Source organism: Rutidosis leptorrhynchoides, chromosome 4 (genome assembly GCF_046630445.1).
Source record: "Rutidosis leptorrhynchoides isolate AG116_Rl617_1_P2 chromosome 4, CSIRO_AGI_Rlap_v1, whole genome shotgun sequence".
Classification (NCBI taxonomy): Eukaryota; Viridiplantae; Streptophyta; class Magnoliopsida; order Asterales; family Asteraceae; genus Rutidosis; species Rutidosis leptorrhynchoides.
This window is the reverse complement of record NC_092336.1, coordinates 594,111,762-594,127,677: the sequence shown is the minus strand read 5'-3', so window position 1 is coordinate 594,127,677 and position 15,916 is coordinate 594,111,762. Positions and strand designations below refer to the sequence as shown.

Here is a 15,916-nt window from a genome sequence, read left to right as displayed (position 1 = left end):
AGAAAATATTTTGATCAAAATTACAAACCGATTTGTTTTCTAAAAACCCATTTTAAATGCGTTCATTACCATTGAACGTAAAATCCTAGGAATTCACCTGGAATTCATTAGGTCACCTGAACCAAATCGGGTATCAACTGTAAGAACGGTGGTTGCATAGCATGGTCAAGGACAGGACCTTGTGCCAGACCGAAAAATCATAAGAGTGAGCTTTACTATTGCTCCTACCAAGGATAGTAATTGCGTCCGACACGTTATAGACCATAATTAAAAGCATGTCAGGGGACATTGCCTTAACAGTTGCTTGTTCAACGCTTTCCTTTACAACCGGACGGTAGTTTACCGAAAGGTAATATACGGGACAAGTAAACTGGACGTGTTGCTTTCCAAATACAAGGTTAGCAAGTGGGTGACACAAAACCATAAGTTTTGAGCTAAAATTTTCAAATCTGAAACCCACCAAACCCACAAAAATATTTTTGAAAACACCGGTGAAGGGTTATTCCGGAAAACTTATCTAGGGTAAAAACTAGATTTAATTTTCAAAAGATCAAATGTTTTCATAAAGATCCAATTTCCTTAATGGATCTAAATTTTTATAGTCATGTGGGACTGTAAACCATATCGTTACTACCATTGTTTATACCGCCGTATAGAAATCACTGATGTACAAAGTGTGAATAATAAAGAAGTGATTCTAGTATTTCAAGACGATATTGCTTGAGGACAAGCAACACTCAAGTGTGGGAATATTTGATAATGCTAAAAACGAACATATATTTCATAGCATTATTCCTCAAGAAAGACAAGCTTTTAGTTGCAATTGTTCTATTTACAAGTGATATTCGTTTAAATAATAAAAGGTGAAGACAAAAGACAGATTCGACGAATTGAAGACGCAAACGATCAAAAAGCTCAAAAGTACAAAAGACAATCAAAAAGGTTCCAATTATTGATAAGAAACGTCTCGAAATTACAAGAGTACAAGATTCAAAACGCAAAGTACAAGATATTAAATTGTACGCAAGGACGTTCGAAAATCCGGAACCGGGACATGAGTCAACTCTCAACGCTCGACGCAATGGACTAAAAATTACGAGTCAACTATGCACATAAATATAATATAATATTTAAATAATTCTTATAATTATTTATATATTATATAATATATTATAAACCGTCGGCAAGAAAGGCTCCAAACTTGTGTGAGCTGTAAAAGCAAACTCCGCGAGTTGCGGAGTTTGCAGTGCAAAAATTACGCGAGTCGCGGAGCCCCAAAATTAGAAACTGCCTATAAAGCTCATGCATTCTGATCGTGAAAATACATAAAATATATATCCATCTCTCTATCTATATACGTAATATTTATATTTATAATTTATATTTTAATTTTAATTTTAATTTTAAATCCTAATAATAAGGGTATGTTAGCAAATGTTGTAAGGGTGTAAGTCGAAATTCTGTCCGTGTAACGCTACGCTATTTTTAATCATTGTAAGTTATGTTCAACCTTTTTAATTTAATGTCTCGTAGCTAAGTTATTATTATGCTTATTTAATCCGAAGTAATCATGATGTTGGGCTAATTACTAAAATTGGGTAATTGGGCTTTGTACCATAATTGGGGTTTGGACAAAAGAACGACACTTGTGGAAATTAGACTATGGGCTATTAATGGGCTTTATATTTGTTTAACTAAATGATAGTTTGTTAATGTTAATGTAAAGATTTACAATTGGACGTCCCTATAAATTACCATATACGCTCAATCGGACACGATGGGCGGGGTATTTATATGTACGAATAATCGTTCATTTAACCGGACACGGGAATGGATTAATAGCCACTAGAATAATTAAAACAGGGGTGAAATTATGTACAAGGACACTTGGTATAATTGATAACAAAATATTAAAACCTTGGGTTACACTCAGTCGACATCCTGGTGTAATTATTAAACAAAGTATTAAAATCTTGTTACAGTTTAAGTCCCCAATTAGTTGGAATATTTAACTTCGGGTATAAGGATAATTTGACGAGGACACTCGCACCTTATATTTATGACTGATGGACTGTTATGGACAAAAACCAGACGGACATATTAAATAATCCAGGACAAAGGATAATTAACCCATGGGCATAAAATTAAAATCAACACGTCAAACATCATGATTACGGAAGTTTAAATAAGCATAATTCTTTTATTTCATATTTTATTTTCTTTATTTTATATTTAATTGCACTTCTAATTATAGCACTTTTATTTATTGTTATTATATTTAATTGCACTTTTAATTATCGTACTTTTTAATTATCGTAAGTTTATTTTATCGCACTTTTATTATTCGCAATTTCATTATCGTTATTTACTTTACGCTTTAAATTAAGTCTTGTATTTATTTATTATTTTACATTTGGTTTTAACTGCGACTAAAGTTTTAAAATCGACAAACCGGTCATTAAACGGTAAAACCCCCCCTTTATAATAATAATATTACTTATATATATATTTGTATTTTTATAAAAGTAAACTAATATAGCGTTAAGCTTTGTTTAAAGATTTTCCCTGTGGAACGAACCGGACTTACTAAAAACTACACTACTGTACGATTAGGTACACTGCCTATAAGTGTTGTAGCAAGGTTTAAGTATATCCATTCTCTAAATAAATAAATATCTTGTGTAAAATTGTATCGTATTTAATAGTATTTTCTTGTAAAAATTAATAGTATTTTATACCCCTTAGCTTTAAACATCAATTACCTACCCGTTAAAATATTTTCACCATCAACAGTTTGTACAACAGAATATTTAATTACAATCTTTATGATAATATACGTACATATATATTTTTCTTCAGATGTAATCATGGATTTAATGAGTTAATATAATATTAAACTCATTTGATTTGAGGTTGGAACAAGAATAAATAATCTCCAAAAACTTTTAGAAACTACATATTCTCTGCAGAGTATTTCTTCAATGTAGTTATGAATCAATACTTCTTCGTTTGTTGTTACTGGTATTCCTTGGTATCTATGGTGCGTATGATGTTGATGCTCGTGGCATAGACTGTGATGTTGAGGCTTGTAATGCGGATGTTGTTGTTGATGAAGCTGATGGTGCTGATGCTGTTGCTAATACTGATGCAACTACTAGTGCTTATAATGCTTGCTGTGTTGATGATATTGGCGGTACTGTTGAGGCTGTTGCTGATTCTGGTAGTGCCGTCGGTGCTGGTGATGTTGACGATACTGCTGGTGGTGTTGCGGTTGCTGTTGGTATTGCTTGTGGTGTTGGTGATGTTGGTGATGTTGGTGGTACTGATGGTTCTAGTTATGTTGCTGGTGTTGCTTGTGGTATTTGGGTAGTAGGTGTGAGCCTAGCTTCCAAATCGTGCACTGTTTCCTCCAGGGTTTCTACTTTACGCTCGAGTCTATGGATTTGTTCTACCCATTCCTCCGTAAGGTTTGTCAATTCTTGATATTTAGTTCGAAGTCTTCTAACTTCTTCTAATAACCCTATCTGGTTAAAATTCGGGAGTAGAGGACGAATACTGTCTTGGGCTACATCGAGTTGACCTTCGAGGTGGAAAATCCTTGCGAAAAGAATGTAAACAGTATTGCGAACAGGTTCGCCGGTAAGCGGATCGAGTACTCTGACGTTTGGTGGTAAGTTTGGCTCGTGATAAGGAGTACCTTCTTCATTTCTCCATAGGGTGAGTATTTTGCGAACCCATCCCCATTTTCTGAAGAAATCACGGTAATTGATCGGTGGGTGTGTACCCGTCACGCTACCTTCGGAGCTAGAGGAACTTGAGGAATCAGGTGAGAAATCCATTTTATGTGTTTGGAATAGGGTTTGATATGAAATGGGTGTTGAATATTGAATGATATATTCGTCTCCTTGAATACGTATATATAGCAAAAGATTTCCGTGATTTATGGAGGAAATTTAGGAAAAGTTTTAGACAAAGTCTATTGAGATAGATATGATAAGATATGATAAGATATACTCCACGTATGCAATAATGGCAGTATGACGTGTCGAGATTATAAAATGATAAATATGTAATCTAATAATCTTTCGATTAAAGACTTTCAATTCGTATACTGTGATAACCCAATGACATTTTCCGGTTCGCAAACTGATGCATAAAGGTATAAGGCATATAGGTACGTGATATAACAGGGAGTTATATACGTTTGAGTATGAATAGTAACAATTATAGGAGTTTCAAAAATCATGGATAATATTTTATGTAATACATATGTAATACACAAAACCATGATAGATGACATAGGAATGTCAAGAATTTCAGAAATCATGGTGTCGCATTTAAATGCGGTGGCATAATTGGATAATACTTAGGAAAGTGAGCAGAGTTCTTACGTTGGCTCGGCATTCTAAGATAAGTAAAGTTTCTAAAGCATAGTGTAGCATTTAACAGTTAAAGGCAACAAGTAAAAGCACTACGGTCAAGGAAAGTTGTAGTCCTACATTGCTAAGGTACCTAATTGTATAAGGCACACATAAAATGCAATCCTGGTTCTCTACAACAACCTGCTCTGATACCAATCTGTGACACCCCCAAATAGGGCCTGGGGTATTTGTGTCTAATTATATCAAATCACAGTTGTATAAACAAGAACGACTCTACATGAGACGTTTTGTTGAGTTTTGCAGCGGAAGATAAATATGTCTTTAATTGATATGATATGTAATGAAGACTCCAAGCATAGCAAGCAATCATCATCAAAGCAGTAGATATACAGCGGAAGTAATATTTAAGTACCTGAGAATAAACATGCTTAAAAAGTCAACACGAGGTTGAGTGAGTTCATAGGTTTGTCATAAATAATGATTTCAGTAATAGTGTTAGACCACAAGATTTAGTTTGTGAAGTAGATCTCGCAAGATCCAAAAGTTGATCTCCCGCATGATCAAAAAGTTATGCCAGTGCGTGATATTTAGACTAAACGTTGTTTGCCCCGTGTCAAGTTGTTCTGTCCTTGTCGTTTAATTTCATTATCAAGTAATACAAAGACTTAGTCAAATGTATCGGGGACGTTACTCCCGATAGGCCTATCCCCAATAATTAAGAATGCCGCAGCAATTAAAAATATCACTGTAGGGACTTAGTCGGACATAGTCGGGTATAGCATAGTTTAACAGTTGGTACTGATATTTAGACTAGACTTTCAAGTTTACCCCGTACAAGTTATCGGACATAGTCGGGTATAGCATAGTTTATCGTTTATACTTGTCGGTTGGGGACTTGCTGGTCATAGCCCAACATATCACAGTGTAATAGTTGGTACTGATATTTAGACTAGACTTTCAAGTTTGCCCCGTAACAAGTTATCGTTTATACTTGTCGGTTGGGGACTTGCTGGTCATAGCCCAACATATCACAGTTTAATAGTTGATACATGTAAAACAGTTATAAAAGTTGCGCATGTATTCTCAGCCCAAAAATGTAAAGAGTAAAAGGGATCATATGAAACTCACATTAAATAGCAGTTGAAGTATTCCATGCAAGAAGGAAAGTAAAGCAAGTAAGTGATCTGGATATCAACCTTGAGGTATAATGTTTGATTAGTTAATGTCTAACTTGACATAAAGTATGTTTATTAATATAGCAACTATATTGACAGTGACGGTTTTCGAGAAAAGTTCCTATTTCTCAAAAGTTTCTATTTTTGGAAACCCACTATTTATGAAAAACTTCCACTTATAGTAAGCTTCTAGTTTAAGAATGTTCGGGTTATAATTCTTAACAAAGATGTTGTACAATCTCGCCCAAACTTCGTCGCTAACATGCAAGTCACTCGAATGATCTATTGTTACCGAGCGGCCCAGGATCTCTTGACCAGAATCTAAGTCTCGGCATTCGAGATCCACAAGTGTCCCATAATGGTAACAAGGATCACCCTAGGCCACAAGTAGCGGTGACGTTTGTAGTCTTTGTACGCTATCTTTAATTATAACCTTCACGTTAGGTGCGTATATACATATATATTCATTAATTTGATTTTAATTATAACTCCTATATATTAATTCATAAAAATACTTTTATAATTTTTAGTAACATATATTAGTAATTATAACATGTTATTTATTTTAATTTTAATTGCATATAATTTATAACATTATTTACATGTTTCGGTAAAAAATAATAAACTGAAATAAATAGTAAAAAGTAAAAAGTAAAAAGTAAAAAGTAAGAAAAGAATACTTACTAGTAGTAATTCTTCAAAGAGAGAATGAGAGAAATTTTGGTGTGAGTTTGAATGAGAAATGTGGGGTATTTATACTTGAAAAAATTAGATAAAAAGAATAAAATAATTAAAAAAAAAGAAATATTTTAATTTTTAATGGGATTTTAAAATTCAAAAGTATTAAATGTTAGGTCATGGGATAATGCACAAAATAAAATAATAAAAGTAGTTTTCCATTATAATTTTTAATTAAAAAGTAATTTATTTATTTATTTATTTATTTTATTAAAAAAAATCATTTATTTTAAGGATTATTTAAATATTTTTTTTAAATAAACAAATTGATTTACTACTTTTCCAAGAATATTTGTCAATATTTTTTTTATTCATAATAACAATACTGATAATAAAGATATTAATTATTGATATCTTGTTTAAAAAGGATATTAATAATAATAATATTAATATATCAAATTAATGCGTAATTATTTACAAATAATTGTTCGTGATTCGTCGGAATTAGTCGAGGTTAAATGAAATCATTTAAATATTTTTGTTTAAATTTTGCCGGAAATTTACGGGTTGTCACATTATCCCTCATATTATACTTATATTTACACCTACTTATATTTACTCTTCGATTGAAGATAGTAGCCGTTGATCTTCCTTCTTATGATTTTGATTTCCCTCCACTTTTAGGACTTCTTCCCCTATCCCCTCCCCTACATCACATAAAGCGTAACATCAAATCCAATGTGTCAGTCCCACATGTTCCCTACTACCTAACCTCCACGTGTATTACACCAGAGTTTTTCTTTTTCTTTTCTTTATTCCTTGGTAACACACAATGAAACGACACGTGTCCCAATGACTTCCAAAAATGCCTTACAAACACAAAAATACAGATCTGAATCATACTTCAGCTCTCTCCTCCAATCCTATACCCTCTATTATTAAAATTCCGGTCATCGCAATACCTGACTACCGATTTCATCAACACCAAACCTTAATTTGAAATCGCCATCAAATTACCAACAAAATGGTACACGTTGATCTTATTTTACCCTAATATCATCGGATTTCAGAAACGAATCGCCGGAACCGGGTTTACACGCTCCGATGCAGTTTCAATTAGATTGTTCATCATTGTTGTTGCGCAGGTCTACACAATCAAATCGCCGGTAATTTGATAGGTTGTAATTAACTTTATGTTGGTTAGATTTCTGTTTCATGATTAGGTTTGTTCATCATTTTTGTTGTGCACATCTACACAATTTTGTCCAGGGTAATTTAATGGTCCATATTAACGTTATGTTCGTTCACTTTTTGATTTATATTTAGGATTAATTTTTCTTGCTTAGTGGAATGATTAATTTTAGTTTTTTGATTTTTCTTCTTTTTAATACCAATTCTTCTAATTTATATGACGATTATAACAAAATCATTATTGTAGATTTTTTAGTTCTTTGGATAAAAGATGTCATACCAACAACAATATAGATAGTCCATTCATTATTAAAAGATCATATGTGATTCACTGATCATAAACCACATAACAGTTGAAACAGATATGTTTTTTTTATCACATTATATCAGTGATGTAAAGATGAATTAGTTTTATTAAGAATAGTTCTTTCACCATTTATATTGTTGTATTGTAAACTGATATTTTTTTTTTTTTGTTTGTTTGTAGTTTTAGCTAATTTTGTGTCAAGATAAAGAGGAAATATTATTTTCCTTATGTTGTGAGCTATTTTTTTATGTTTCTGTTGCAGATTGAAAAAAGCTCATATCTCTTTGTTATGCAACTTTAACACTTATATGGCATGATAGTGTCATACATATGTATGGTTCTTTTATTATAAGCTCAATGAATCCATGAAAAATCTTTTATATTCTATCATCAAGGCAAATTGGGCGGGTCTTCGCCATAGTTTCTATTCTTTTTTATTTATTCGTCTTTATCATTTTTAGTGTGTCCAGATTTTTCTATAACAGGTTCTATGCTGCATTCACCACTTCAATAATGTCCTTTATAGTCGTTTGCAGTGAAAACTAATCCGTCTTTATGGACGATTCTTATGTTTTTTTAGTAGACGGGTTGTAGTGAAAACTAATCCGTCTTATGTTTTTCTCTCTTTATTTACTGCTTCTATTACATTAAAGCATTGTTAAGTACTCATGTATGCCAGTTTTTAGTAGTAAATGTATAAATATTTAGAAAAAGTGGTTAGTAAAATAGAAGGATAATTGTTAGTGATAAACTAGGACATTCTTGTATCATGATGATCTATTTTAAATAGTCAAATGTTTTGCAATGCGAAAATTATATTTTATATTTACTAATATTAAGGATTAAGTATATCCAAATGAATTTCCATTTACACTGAGACCTTATTTCAGGTCTTGGGGCAGATGTAACCTCAATGTGAGTTATTCCATGTCACATGTACTCTGTGTCACTCTATTCGTTAGTGAATATTTCGGATCTGATTACAGTTTGTTTTTGTCCCTGCAGCACACACCTCTTGAAAAGCTAGATAAAAAGTATTTTGCAAAAGGTGCGCAAAACCTCAACAGAACGGTTCGGTTGCTACTGCACATCAAGATGAGGATTTGAAAGAAATTGCTCTCATGGAGGCCAAATTAGAGAAGCTTTGTGAGCTGTTGTCAGATGTAAGCTTGCTCTCATAGTGGTGTCCGGTCAGATCATAGGACAACTTAGACTGTCTTTACACCCTTCTTTTGATATTACTTTGTTTATCATTAGTTTGTTGATTTTTGATGCAATTGATATGCTCATCTAAGATTAGTTATATAGTCCAGATACATGAGTATGACTAATATGCTTGCTTTTTAATACTAAAATATGAAGCTATTGTTATAAACTTATGTCGGTAGCATTGCAAATGTGATATTTAATTAATTATGTCAATTTTTAATTGGGTATTGAATTATTTGTTGATATTTGATGTTATTGTGATTGTCAAGTTGATGTACTCTTTTGAGTGTGTGAGACGGTTTGGTTACACTTTTTTCTTTGGCATACTTTGTTTGTGGTATAATTCATCTGATTATACACTTGGTTTTGCTTGCAGCTCAAAGACAAGTGGGTTAAGCCACACTGAAGACTTGAAGCTCAAGATCTTCAGACTGGTAATGTAACTCTATATATTTGCAGCATTGAATTTGTTTGGGTGGTGGATCAGGTCACCTAACGGGAAACCTAATAAATTTGATGTTAGTTTGTATGATTGTTACTTAAGGGCTAAAATAATGATGGATGAACAACATGTCGACACGTATGGTATTCTTATGTGAATTCAAAGTTTAGTATCACTCTTTAGAAAAAGTTCTTTTTGTCAACGTAGAAATTCTAAAGTCATAGTGTATGGTTATAAAAAGTTCTTTTGGATATATTGATATGGTAAACATGTCTTAAATTACAGAAGCCGAATAGAGGCAATTTGAGGTAGTAAAGTGTATTTGTAACTATATGGACCCTGACTTTTTACATCAAACTTTACATGGCATGATAGTTGGAAATTGAAGTATTTACATGTATTTGTAAATCTATGAAGCCAAAGGGATTGAATTGTTTTAATCATATTTTCGTTAATATATCAGGTGGTTCTTTTATCTATCTGAAATTCGAAAACGTGTTTTAGTTATTACTCCTATGGTTATAATTTATCTTATTTTCTATATATACATATACAATATATATAATTATAAATCACTGAACAGATGTGTGGTATTTTAAAGTGTTTATTTCTTACAGGCGGATATTACTTTTGAAGTTCAGTGGAACTGGGCTTGGTACCGACACTTATGTTGTAAACCATATCATACTTTGTACAACACACATGCTTGTTAGACTACTAAAGTATTTCGTCATTCAATTGGTATCAACAACAAATAATGTTGTACAAATAGAAACGATTAAGAAAATTATTTTTTAGAGTTGTCGTGCAACGCACGGGCTCTTAAATTTATTATATTTAATGTAGTTTAACTTATATTTTTTTTCATTTTCTGAGTTAGTAATTAGAACCTGTTTAATGCAGATTGTATTTCCTTCTGAACGTCTTGGCATGCTGGCTTTCAGGATCGCTCTAGAAAGCATCTTTAACAAGTAACCTCAGGACTATTTATGTTTATTGTCTAGACTAGAGGTGTCAATTTTGACCCATTTACATATATATGTTTTTGAACAATTCCATATTTTGTGTTTGACTTTGAAGTGACATAACATTATTACATTTACAGTTTGTTTGATTAAGAGTCTCGTGCAACGCACGGGCTCTTAAAGACTAGTTTGGGTAATAAAAGCCATAAGATTGGGATTCAGATTGGTTAATGGGTGGGTTAATTGACTTAATTCCAAAGTTCCCAATAAATTAGTACTTCGTTAAATAAATATCCCAAATGAATTGGTCTGCTTTTGATGTGAATGATTAACGATTAATTGGAAATAAAATATTTACTGTATAATATAATTCATAGAGTACTCTGATCTGATTTTGTACTTTGTTAAAAACAATCATACGAGGGTATTTTAGGAAGTTGAATAAAATGTTAGTGGATTTATAAAAAATGAATTTGGAAATATTAACTCCCATAAATAATGTAAACGGACAAAAGTGCCCTCACATGCAAGACACATGTGAGGGATAACCTGTTAAATCTTGACCATAGTTAGTCTTAAGGAACATATTTGAGGTACCACCGAAGTTAAAAACAAAGTTTAGGTGCTGTGGTGAAAAACTTGACAAACCACAGGAACTATAGACGTAATTTTTTTTCACACTTTTAAAAAGTATAAAAAACTCAACTTTCGTTTTTCTGTTATTCATTAACAATCATACTTTTGATATTTCCAAGTATTTTTTTTATAGATCCACCTAAATTTATTAAAATATTTTTAAATGATGTTTTACACACAAGTTTTATGTGTAAATTTATTTGAGAGTATTTTTGAAATAGAATCAAATAGTATTGAATCTATAAAAATAATGAATATAGAAAACTCCATTCTATGGTTTTCAACGATTTTATTTTTACAAATAGAGGAAAATAGGAAATAATTCCGTTTTTAAGCTAGAATGACGAAACGTTATTCAAAAATGTCACTAAGACCGTATATAACCCGACGTCAAATTTCTCCCGTCATCCCACTTGGCAACAGCTTTGACGCCCTTGACGCCCCTAACGCGGCGTCAAAATTTGACGCCCGGGGCGTTAGTCGAGAATTTGACTGGTGTGTCAAATGTGTGTCAGCCAATCAGATTTTTTCAAATATTTTTATATATTATTAATTAATATATTTTATACCCAATTACCAATAATATTTTACCACATCACCTATTCACAAATTTAACCCTTAAATTTGACACTCCCCTTTATTTAACTTCATCTTTTGACCGTACCACATCACCAAAAAGTACATCACTTGACTTTAATGTCACCGCCACGGTTGGAAACAGTCTAACCTTTTGTAGTACCGTACTTATTATAAAGACCTTTCAATTCATATTTATAAACTTTTTATAAAAAGTTTGAGAAAATAAGAAATTAATGTTTTTTAAACAAAATTCACCCTTCTAATTTCATTTCCATACCCTTGGACCCAAACTAAATCTTTTTTTAATGAAAAAAACGAATATTCCTACACATACAAAATCATTTTTTAAAATAAAACGCTTTGAATAACGAATGCAAACGGAAAAGGGGAAAATGATGAAGATCGCGCCTAGAAAGCAACCAACTAAACAAAAAAAACTATCTACAAGCGAATACCCCTAACATCCCGATATAAAATTTTTCAAACATATTAACCAAGCAAGAAACCGAATAATAGACGAAAATACAACGAACGAAACCAACTGAAGAAAAATAAAAAAAAGGGACCATAACAATCAACATCGAGACCGGTCCTTTTCAATAAAACCCAAACTTTATCTAGTTGGACATAAAAACAGGGTCTTTAAAAACCCAATTACTACACCATTACATAAAGAGAGAACCCACACATATTTTGTTGTGGGTGAGACAGAAATAACATTACCATTGAGGATTTAAAATGGGGGAGCAAATGAATCATCAAACACAACTCTCAACAACAAAGAAAGGTGGTTTAAGAACAATGCCTTTCATCATAGGTATGTAACATATACAGTATGTAACTTTCTTGAACATAAAGTTTTAATTTTTTCTAACTTTTAGAATCAATTTCTCATTTTTACAACATGGGTTTCTTGAATCTCGAGTCTTACTAGCTAGTTGATCTTACATGGTTTTTTGAATCTTGAAACAAATTGCAGCAAATGAGGCATTTGAGAAGGTGGCAAGCTATGGTTTGATGCCAAATATGATAGTCTATTTGATGAAGGATTACAATATTGGTGTATCTAAAGGCACAAACATACTCTTTCTGTGGACAGCAGCTTCAAACTTTGCACCAGTTTTAGGGGCATTTTTCTCTGATTCATATTTGGGTCGCTTCCTCACCATTGGTTTGGGTTCTCTTTTTTCTCTTCTGGTAATATATAACTACCTTTTTTTACTAGACTATTTTACCTTCGTATCTTATTTAATTATAACATAATGATTAGATCAACTGTGTATTTTTCCATACTGGTGTTGTATGTTTTGAGTTATGTGCGGTTCAGTTATAGATAGTTTATAGATAGTTTGTAGTTTTCTAGGTTCAAAACTTTTGAGTTTGTGTTTGTATTTCCAGGTTGTTAGACATTTTTTTTGAAAACGTATTTATTTCTATATGAGTTTTCGTTATTTTTGAAAAAAATGGTAATTCTTTTGCTTCAGAAAGAGTGCTAAACAATGGCACCAAACTGGCCAAGCACATCATAATATTTTCGTGTCACTGTTTTGATGTAACAAAACTTGAAAAAGGGTTGCTTTAGTAAATAGTCATTCTATACTTTTATCACATATATAGAGAAACTACATGAAAAAGTGAAAATATACATACCAAATTTGGTAGATGATTGGGGGAGTTTTACTATTCACTTTTTTTCGAAAAGCATAAATTAAAATTTAAGTGATCCAAAAGATTGCAAGTATTACAATTACAATTGATGTTTGGAATCGTTAGTAATAGCGGATCAGCATGCCGCGGTGAATATGTACCCGGGCCCTGACTCTTACTAGTCTACTTGAGAATTTGAGATGATCCTACGATCAACTTGATACATATATACATACAATAATTGAAGCAACGTACTAAACTAACATGTGAAACTATCCATTAGAACAAACATAGTACACAAACCACAAAACTTTTTATTTTTGCTATTTTCCGTATCAAGTACTAGTATTTATTTTATGCCTTAAGTTATGGAAACGTTGTTTGGATTGTTAATGTTCACTTGCAAATTTGGTCCTTTGAGTAAAATTATTTATTTGGTACACTTTATAATTACAGGGGATGTTGTTACTATGGTTAACAACAATGGTTCCACAACTAAAGCCACCTCCTTGCAACCAATTAGCCGAACCCTGCAAACCACCGACACAGTCTCAATTTGCTTTCTTGATTTTGGGCTTCATTTTCATTTCTTTGGGAGCTGGAGGTGTTAGACCATGTTCATTAGCATTTGGTGCAGAACAAATTGACAAAAGAAACAATCCAAACAATGAGAGGGCATTAGAATGCTTTTTTGGTTGGTATTATGCTGCTAGTGCGATTGCATTGCTTGTTGCGTTTACCGGCATTGTTTACATACAAGATCATGTTGGATGGAAGGTCGGTTTTGGTGTTCCGGTGATCCTCATTTTCTTAGCGGTCGTTTTGTTCTTTGTAGCTTCTTCTCTATACATTAAGACTAAAGTTAAAAAGAGCATATTTACAAGCTTCTTACAAGTGATTGTTGTTGCTTATAAGAACCGTAAGGTGGTCGTGGGACCTACAAACCGGTGGCATCATCTTCGTAAAGATTCAAACGCCATGCCCACCAAGAGACTCGGGTATTTTGAGTAGCAGAACTTGAAACTTTTTTTAACTGCCAAAACGTATAACATGAACTATGACTGTATATTTTAATATTTTTTTTGTTTTTGTTTTTGTTTTTGTTTATTTGTGATTGCTGAGAGGTTAATTGTTTCCTAGGTTTTTAAATAAAGCTTGCATAATTCAGAATCCGAAAGATGTAACCCCAGATGGTATAGCTACAAATCCATGGTGTCTATGTACGATCGAGCAAGTTGAAGAGCTAAAATCACTCATTCGCGTTCTACCATTGTGGTCATCAGGGCTCATGATGTCGATAAACGTAAGTCAATCATCTTTTCCGGTTCTCCAAGCGAATACCATGGATCGACGTCTAGGATCATCAACCTTTCAAATTCCAGCTGGATCGTTCGCTTTTTTCACCATCGCGATGATCGCAATTTGGGTTCTTTTATACGACCGCTTGATTATCCCATTTGCATCAAAAATTTTAAACAAACAAGTTCATCTTGGAGTTAAATTAAGAATGGGCATTGGTCTTGTTCTTTCAACATTGGCCATGGTAGTATCTGCAAGTGTTGAACATGTTCGACGAAAAAAAGCAATTGAACAAGGACTTGTAAACGATCCAAAAAGCGTCATAAATATGTCAGCAATGTGGCTTATTCCACAATATTGCTTACATGGATTAGCAGAGGCGTTTAATGCAATCGGACAAAACGAGTTTTATTACTCAGAGTTCCCTAAAAGTATGTCAAGTATTGCAGCTTCACTTTTCTTGCTTGGTATGGCTGTGGCTAATTTGTTGGCTAGTTTAATACTAACCATGGTTGAAAAGTTAACTAGAGGTAACTCCAAAGAAGGATGGATTACTACCAACATTAACCAAGGACGTTACGATTGTTACTATTGGATTCTTGCGCTAATGAGTTTCGTGAACCTGTTCTACTTTGTTGCTTGTAGTTGGGCTTACAGTCCTCGTGCAGACGAAAAGGTAAAAGGCGAGCGTAGCGAGGACCCCGAATGAAGATTAATGAAAAATTAGTTTGTTTGTAATCTACTTTAGAAAATTAAAACTGTGCAAATATTAGATGTATGTTGGATGAGCTTTTTTATTGTTGGAAGTCAATTATTATATGGTGTAGCTAATACATGCTATTTGTGAGTTTGTGACTCATCGCCATGCAAATTGTTGTGCAAAGGATATGTTAATTGCTTAAATGTGATAGTTTGAGTATTAACAGTTACATTTATAACTTTTAGTATTTATTTATTTATTAATTTTTTTTTTTTTTAAATGTTTTGGGGGCATCTGCCCCTGATTATATATCTCTATTGTTACTTTAATAATATGTCATAAATATGTATGAACAACCAACAAACCTGCAAACGGAAGAAATGAACATATTTAAAACTACGATTCATCATATATAACACAAGCTAATCGTCAAAACAAGTTCATAGTTCTGTAATCTTTTAAAGACTAGTACCACAAAATCCCAAATTACGAACCAAGCAAACAGACTATAAATAAAAGACTAGTTATGAGATCCTGAACATTTGAAATGAACTATATCTGAACAACTAAACTTTAACATCTTCTTAATCTCTCATTAACTCTTTGTTGTCATCATGGAAGCTCAGCTGGATTCATATTAAATCTACATTTTTTTAGCGTTAAAATGGCAAGCCAAGAGGATCACAGCCTCAATTTCAAAATCTTC

General features: G+C 32.6%; 2 protein-coding genes and 1 long non-coding RNA gene across 3 annotated transcripts in view; all 3 read left to right on the top strand.

Annotated features, from left to right (window-relative positions):
- Nucleotides 1–7,071, top strand: part of LOC139842929 (uncharacterized) — a 44,043-nt gene extending 36,972 nt beyond the window's left edge. Inside the window, exons 4-5 of the mRNA XM_071833028.1 lie at nucleotides 3,116–3,243; nucleotides 6,868–7,071. Coding sequence (XP_071689129.1) covers nucleotides 3,116–3,243; nucleotides 6,868–7,071 — 332 coding nt within the window. The remainder of the gene's footprint in view (nucleotides 1–3,115; nucleotides 3,244–6,867) is intronic.
- Nucleotides 7,072–7,131: 60 nt separating this feature from the next.
- On the top strand, nucleotides 7,132–10,533 carry LOC139845630 (uncharacterized). The gene is made up of 3 exons (XR_011758409.1): nucleotides 7,132–7,401; nucleotides 8,739–8,896; nucleotides 9,319–10,533. It is a non-coding gene; the product is annotated as an uncharacterized lncRNA (long non-coding RNA).
- Nucleotides 10,534–12,245: 1,712 nt separating this feature from the next.
- LOC139842928 (protein NRT1/ PTR FAMILY 1.2-like) lies at nucleotides 12,246–15,219 on the top strand. The gene is made up of 4 exons (XM_071833027.1): nucleotides 12,246–12,381; nucleotides 12,544–12,761; nucleotides 13,668–14,209; nucleotides 14,352–15,219. Exons 1-4 carry the CDS (start codon nucleotides 12,303–12,305, stop codon nucleotides 15,217–15,219), a joined length of 1,707 nt encoding a protein of 568 aa, XP_071689128.1. The 5' UTR covers nucleotides 12,246–12,302.
- The last annotated feature ends 697 nt before the right edge of the window (nucleotides 15,220–15,916 follow it).